This window comes from Anguilla anguilla, chromosome 14 (assembly GCF_013347855.1).
Source record: "Anguilla anguilla isolate fAngAng1 chromosome 14, fAngAng1.pri, whole genome shotgun sequence".
NCBI lineage: Eukaryota > Metazoa > Chordata > Actinopteri > Anguilliformes > Anguillidae > Anguilla > Anguilla anguilla.
In genome coordinates, this window is record NC_049214.1 from 41,257,793 (window position 1) to 41,265,907 (window position 8,115).

The window sequence follows — 8,115 nt, forward strand, 5'->3', positions numbered from 1 at the left end:
ATGTTTGCTTTCCTATTTGAGTGGGTGCTGGGCTCTGGCGATGACTCTTGGTTGGGGGGTGCATCTGCGCTGATGGGAGTTGAGGGTGTTCGCAGAGTTTGGGGCTGGCGATCTGGGTGGAGCTCGCTGTCGTGGGAAGGTTTGGGTCAGTGGAGTGGATCTGTTCCCTCATGCCCTCTGCTGTATTCCCTCTGTCATGCAGTTCCTCACTGAGTGCTGCAGCTGTCTCTGTCCTGCTGCAGCTCTCTGACCTGCTCCGCCAGTGCTGCTAGCTGCTCCATGTAGTTCTCCCTGTCCTGCTGCAGCTCTTTAATGTGAGCTGATAGCCTGCCATTCTGCTGGTCTGTGTCCCTGTCTGTCTGCTGTTTAAGGACCATCTCCCTCAGCTGCACTAGCTCTATTTCCAGCTGTGTGAAATGGTCCTTTATTTCGGTCAGAGCTCTGTTGGCTAGGAGGGATTGGCCTGGTCTGAGTTTGGGAGCTCACTCTCCTTCTGGCTCTGCTCCTCTGCGTGGCTGCTGACTGTACCTGCAGCATCGGGGTCTGTGGGGGGGTTGAGACTAGCAGAGGCCTTTTCCCTTTTAGCTATTTCTTTCAGAGCTGGGAAAGCTGTTTGGAATTCTCTGAGGTTGCCCTGCACCATTACTGTTACATTTTTGTATAAATTGACTGTCATCATAATACAGTCAGGTTCATCAGGTTCCCTTATTTTTACCTTCCATCCATTGCAAATTCCTTTTTACATGAAGGATAGTGGATCAGAAGGGCTGTGTGCCAGGCTTTAGGCTGGTCAGAGTACAAAATGAGGTTGCTAACTTCTCCGTTTTTATAACAGTCAACAAACACAGTGTCTGGCTTCTCCCTCAGAAGCTGTTGTTTAAACTGTTTTCTTTTGCTCTCATTTGTGATTTCTGGGGGATAGTGAATTGGGCTGCAGTGTGGGCAGAGTGTGTCACTGAGTCCGTACATTCGCTGTGCTGGGCAGTGGGGGAGGGGCTGCTGCTCTTCTGATTGGCTCATTTATACAGCTAGTTTAAATTGTAACATTTACAATGTGGTGCTGGAGTTCAACTGCTGGTAGCCCAACTGTCACTTTTTTTTTTGTTGTTTCTTCAGATTGACCTTTCTTTTTCTGAATTTGTTTCCTTATCTCTCTCTCTCTCTATCTCGCTCCACCCCTCCCCTCTCTTATGTGTTCTCCCACTATGTGTTAGCTGAAAAGTTTCTGTGTCTTGATTGGTTCATTTGTTGTGACATTGCATGTTTTTACCTGGTTTTATTTTGAGCTCATCTGTTGTGATCCCTTCTGTTGAATATATAATTTATTTTGACTGTTTATTGGCTGGATATTGCAGGTGGTCATTTGGGGTACTGTTGTGGGAGATCTTCACTCTGGGTGGCTCCCCATACCCAGGGGTCCCAGTGGAGGAGCTCTTCAAGCTGCTGAAGGAGGGACATCGCATGGACCGACCCACTGCCTGCACTGAAGAGCTGTAAGACTCTCTACCACATTCCTGGTACAGCTCAGCATAGCTGCTGTGTCAAGGTCTGGTCAGCTTCAGCAACACTTCAGTATCCCAGTCTGATCAACTTCAGCATAGCTGCAGTATCCAGGTTCTGATCAGCTTCAGCATAGCTATAGTATCCAGGATCTGATCAGCTACAGCATAGCTGTAGTACCCAGGTTCTGATCAGCTTCAGCATAGCTGCAGTACCCAGGTTCTCATGAGCTTCAGCATAGTTGCAGTACCCAGGTTCTCATCAGCTACAGAATAGCTGTAGTACCCAGGTTCTCATCAGCTTCAACATAGCTGCAGTAGCCAGGTTCTGGTCAGTTTCAGCATTGTTGCGGTACTGCATCCAGGTTCTGATCAGCTTTAGCATAGCTGCATTACACAGATTCTGATCAGATTCGACATAGCTGCAGTATCCATTACATTACATTTCTTACATTACAGGAATTTGGCAGATGCTCTCATCCAGAGCGACGTATAACAAAGTGTATAACCATTACCAGGAACAAGTGTGTTGAAAACCCTAGAGGGAAGTACAGTACCAAGTGCAGGGAATGACCACATAGTTTAACTTGGACCCTGACCCTGTAGGTTATCCAGGTTCTGATCAGCTTCAGCATAGCTGCAGTACCCAGGTTCTCATGAGCTTCAGCATAGCTGCTGTACCCAGATTCTCATCAGCAACAGCATAGCTGTAGTACCCATGTTCTGATCAGCTACAGAATAGCTGTATTACCCAGGTTCTGATCAGCTTCAGCATAACTGTAGTATGCAGGTTCTGATCAGCTTCAGCATAGCTGCAGTACCGAGGTTCTAATCAGCTACAGCATAGCTGTAGGACCCAGGTTCTGATCAGCTTCAGCATAACTGTAGTATGCAGGTTTTTGTTAAAAATGGCAGAACATTCAGGTTTTTATAATGTACACAAGGCTCTTATGAGAGTTTGAACCATACAGGAAGGAAGAACAGGAAGTAGAATGCTACTGTATATGCATATGCCTGTACTGTGTTATGTATATATTTTACCCAGGCATAAACACACTTGCACACATATCCATGTGTGCACATGAGAACACTCACACCATTTTCACACAGTACATCCCCAAAATGCCAGACAGATTTAACTTCACTGTTCAACCTTTGTTCTTAGACTTGAAATGAAGAAATCACTAGAAATAACAAGAAGCTGTGTTCAAATACTTGGATTAAATGCTTCAACTGAGCTTTTTTTACCAACTGCCTGCTTAATTTTTTAATTAATCTTCTGTCATTTAGCAATCAAACATGCACAGTATAAAACCTGTGGGTAAAAAGGATATGCACAAATCACCAGTGGTGGTAAACAAAAACGGTACTCAAGAAAATGTATTGTTACATGTTAAGGTTATCATAAACATAAAATGTGTACAAGCTCCCAATCTCCCTCTTCCCATTAGCTACCCAGCTGACAAGCTAACTTGCTAACCACTAGCTATGCACCAGCCTACAGGGCTTTAGACTAACTTTTTATATTGGTGTCACTGGTGCCCCTAACTTTTTCATTTGCACCAGCACATAATTTAGGTGCACCCAAAAAATTGCAGCTCATTCGTGTCACTATAATCAGCAAAATGTATCTACACAAAATTCAGGAACTCTGCTTTGCTTGAAGGACAGTATAATTTATTTTTATCGCAGAATGTGGATCATAACACAGCTACATTCACAGTTGCTCACCTAACTCTGCGCAGATCAGCACAGATCTGACAGATCTGTCTGCTGTGACAAGTTTGTTTACACTGTCTTGCCCTCCCACAGACAGCTCAGCTGCTGCCAGCTAGCTAGCTAGCTGGCTCACTTACTTCTTTAGCCAGACATGTATCGATTGTTTTTTATCTTTAGCCTTTACCTACGGCTTTCAACATGTGTACATTCTAAAAAGTAAGATACATTTTATATACTTATTGCAGTTCAGATAAAATGTTAACCTTGACGGACAGTCCACTGCACTGGTTGGGGCAGGAGGAAGCTATCAGCTACAGCATAGCTGCATTACACAGATTTTCATAAAATTCAGCATAGCTGCAATATCCAGTTTTTATTAGCTTCAGTGGTAAGGTCTGCATTTAGGACATGAGATTTAATTGTTTGTTGAATCACTCAACGTATACAGACCCTCCTGGATTTGTTCTTAACTACCTCCACTCCATCCCTCTCTTCTCTTGTTCTCTCTTTCTCAGCTATATGATGATGAAGGACTGCTGGCATGCAGTGCCATCTCAGAGACCCACTTTCATGCAGTTGGTGGAAGACCTGGACTGCACATTAGCCTTGATGTCCACCCAGGTGACTCTTCCATCTCTGGAATACACACAGCACATTTGAAAAACAGCTGTCTGAATATCACCTGAACATCATTACACCTATCAGACCAACATCCATTCCTCTGTTACAGGAGTACCTGGAACTGGCACCGCCATTGCAGCGGGACGCCCCCAGCGTCCATGACAACCAAAGCTCCACCTACAGCTTGACCTACTACTCACCCATTGATACCATCTTCTCTCACGTGAACAGTTATGATTCACTATGCCTGCCTACTTTCCCACCACAGCCCAACCAGATTGCCATCGACAACTGTTGAAGGACCCAAGGTTGTCCATCAACCCCTATCCCCTCTCTTCAGCCAATAGTAAAGACAGCTGACTGTGGCCCCAGCCCTCTCAGTTCAGCCCCATCCCTTGGACAGGCCTGTACCAGCATGGGAGCAGAGGAAGCAGCAGACAGCCAAAATAACTTATGCTTGTTTTTTTTGTTTTGTTTGTAGTGAAATATATTAAATTAGTTTCTTCTTTGCTGACAATTAGAAGAGTACAGTATAACCTTGTGAACGCATCAGAAATAGCAGCTTTTTTTGGAACTAAATATATTGAAACAGTTGGATCTTTGAAAGTTTCGTCAAAATACACCAACTGTAAAAAGCCTGAATTCTTTATTTGTTAGACTTGTAACTTATGTTAATGTCACCTTATTTCTTTAAAATAGGGCTGCTCTCCTAACCCTAATCAATACTTAAATTAATCTAAAACCAGTAGTCAAACCATTTATAACCAGTCTCCCATTACATACAGAACAATGCCGAAAGTATATGGACTCCTGACATCCAACATCTCTTCCAAAATTATGGGCACCCTTTGCTGCTATAACAACCTCCACTCTTATGGGAAGGTTTTATACTAAATGTTGGAATATTGCTGCAGGGATTGCTTCCATTCAGCCAGAAGAACATTAGCGAGGTTGGGCACTGATTGGGCGATTAATCCTGGCTCGCAGTTGGCTTTCCAATTAATTCCAAAGGTGTTGCATGGGGTTGAGGGCAGGGCTCTGTGCAGGCCAGTCAAGTTTTTCCACACCATTCTTAACAAAACCATTTGTAAATGGACATCACTCTGTGCCCGGCAGCACTGTTATGATGAAACAGGAAAGGGCCTTCCCCAAACTGATGGGGAAGCACAGAATAGTCTAGAATGTGATTGTATGCTGCAGCGTTAAGATTAGTCTTCACTGGAACTAAGGAGCCTAGCCCAAACCATGAAAAACAGCTCCAGACCAAGGGATGTCCACATTCTTTTGTTCATATAGTGTACTTTATTATCAGTGGAAAGGTGACTCATTTTGGTTTAGTGCTCACCCATTTGCATCAGAGATAATAAAGAACTCAAAAAAAGGTGTAAAATGTTTCATACAGGGTTTGAGGTTTCATACAGCGTTCAGTTGAGCAGTCTGTATTTCTCAAGTTCACATTTCTGAAGTTCTGCTGTATTGCCAAGAAGAAAAATCACATATTTGTAGATACACTTAGGAAAGGGAATAAAAATATGAGAGTGTGTTTATGGCATTTGAACTTTTTTTTTTTTTTTTTTTTAAATAGAGTTTTGTTAGAGTTTGTTGTTGCTTGATTCTGTTCTTGAGATTTGTGAGTGAATGTCAAGTAAAACTAATTTTAGATCTTGAATGTGCTACTCAAATGCATTCCACTGCCTGTATCACAGGGTGATACTTACTTTTTTCTGCAGTGCAATTCCTGTTATGTGATTCTGGATAGCCTATTTGTTCATATTTAATGGATTCAGTGTTATTTCCATTTCTTAAGCAAAAAGGTGACAATGCCGTGTAGTATTATTGCATAGTGAGTGAGCTGTAGTTGATTTTCCAGATGGAATTAGTAATGCCTTTCTAAATGTCTTTGCTTTGTAACAGTGATTCTATAAAAGGATTTCAGGACTGGAGAAAATGTGTTTACAGTGGACAAAACAGGCTTTACAGAAAACACACACCATCCTAAAGCAAACACAATAAATAAAATGTTTGTTGGGAAAAAAATTATATATAATAAATGGGGTCTATAAATGTATAAGGCTGCTGAATTTTCTGGTAATAGATTCTGTTTTTAGAGATTGCTGTGTGTTTTACCACGTAAGACAAGATAGCAAACTGGGCGTGGTGTGGTTAAACAAATCTCTTTTACTGTACTGGCCTAGCTGTAGCAACCATCAGATTTCAACAGTAGGCATTACTAACTAACAATCCTTTCCATGTAGGATAAGAAATAATACATTTCTCAATAAAATAAATATAAAATACCGTTATCACAGTGCTGGGTTACAGATGAGGTATGTGCTGCTCTATCAGTCTCAGTACTGGGTTACAGATGAGGTATGTACTGCTCTATCAGTCTCAGTGCTGGGTTACAGATGAGGTATGTGCTGCTGTATCAGTCTCAGTGCTGGGTTACAGATGAGGTATGTACTGCTCTATCAGTCTCAGTGCTGGGTTACAGATGAGGTATGTACTGCTCTATCAGTCTCAATGCTGGGTTACAGTTGAGGTATGTACTGCTCTATCAGTCTCGGTGCTGGGTTACATATGAGGTATGTACTGCTCTATCAGTCTCAGTGTTGGGTTACAGATGAGGTATGTACTGCTCTATCAGTCTCAGTGCTGGGTTACAGATGAGGTATGTACTGCTCTATCAGTCTCAGTGCTGGGTTACAGATGAGGTATGTACTGCTCTATCAGTCTCAGTGCTGGGTTACAGATGAGGTATGTACTGCTCTATCAATCTCAGTACTGGGTTACAGATGAGGTATGTACTGCTCTATCAGTCTCAGTGCTGGGTTACATATGAGGTATGTACTGCTCTATCAGTCTCAGTACTGGGTTACAGATGAGGTATGTACTGCTCTATCAGTCTCAGTGCTGGGTTACATATGAGGTATGTACTGCTCTATCAGTCTCAGTGCTGGGTTACAGATGAGGTATGTACTGCTCTATCAGTCTCAGTGCTGGGTTACAGATGAGGTATGTACTGCTCTATCAGTCTCAGTACTGGGTTACAGATGAGGTATGTACTGCTCTATCAGTCTCAGTGCTGGGTTACATATGAGGTATGTACTGCTCTATCAGTCTCAGTACTGGGTTACAGATGAGGTATGTACTGCTCTATCAGTCTCAGAACTGGGTTACAGATGAGGTATGTACTGCTCTATCAGTCTCAGTGCTGGATTACAGATGAGGTATGTACTGCTCTATGATACTCAGTGCTGGGTTACAGATGAGATATTTAACCCATAGCATTTTTAAACATTTGTTATCACGTCGTGTTCTTTCCAATTGCTTCGCCGCCTTGTAATGATTTTAATTATTTAATTAAAAGGCAATTATTTTATTATATCTCACTATTTACTCATTTTTCATCATTAGATCACAAGCCCCACATTACATACCCAAATGCCTACATGTCTTCAAGCAATCGATAGCCTAGCAGAACCCTCTTGATATATTTCTTTGATGACAGACTTGCAAAACCTGGAAACGCAAGATTGGTTCGTAACACAGCATACTTTAAAGTTAGTTTCAAACGGCCTACACATGAGAGACGAGGCAGCCAGGCCGAAAATCATAACGACCGGAAGCCAATACATGGTAGGTTCACTATGCTCAGCACAAAAACCGTCAATCTGTAATCCGAGGCCGACACTAACACTTAAGCCGTAACAAACATCATTCATTTGTTATATTTTTGGTAAAGATGCTAGCTGAACACAGCATGCTGGCAGGTCACAGAAGTCCAAGAGCAACTCGCCTTTTTTCAGAGACATAGGCTAATACCATCTTGCAATCGGCCACATGCGGGTGTGTTCTCCGTTTTAAAAACAGAGTTTGTTACGCGTATAATGTATATTTCAGAATTCCCGACACAGCAATAATAGACTAGTCCTTCTAAAACGAACTTTGTGAAATTGGAAATATGTTATATGTGCGTCCCCCGATTAGATCGCTTGGGCATCACCCTCCCCTGCCGCAAACAGTCGCTTGTGAACTTATTAAAAAGGCAGGGGTGCGTCGCTGAACACAATGCCTTTAGGAAATGCAGTCTGCTTGCATATCCCAAGTAAAGATGTTTAATATGCTAAATTTGCCAATAATCAACCAAAACCGCTATGACTAATAAAAACAACAGTCATTCTATGCACTACGGCACATAGGTGTATTATGGACACACAGCTTTGTATTTAAGGACTTTGCAAATGTCCGAGTAACAGGGATGATGTAACAGGGA

At 42.4% G+C, this 8,115-nt stretch overlaps 1 protein-coding gene across 1 annotated transcript in view; it reads left to right on the forward strand.

Moving 5' to 3' along the window:
• Window positions 1-6,347, forward strand: part of fgfr1b (fibroblast growth factor receptor 1b) — an 84,356-nt gene extending 78,009 nt beyond the window's left edge. The window contains exons 15-17 of the mRNA XM_035390527.1: window positions 1,356-1,493; window positions 3,734-3,839; window positions 3,949-6,347. Coding sequence (XP_035246418.1) covers window positions 1,356-1,493; window positions 3,734-3,839; window positions 3,949-4,137 — 433 coding nt within the window. The 3' untranslated portion in view covers window positions 4,138-6,347. The remainder of the gene's footprint in view (window positions 1-1,355; window positions 1,494-3,733; window positions 3,840-3,948) is intronic.
• Window positions 6,348-8,115: the final 1,768 nt, after the last annotated feature.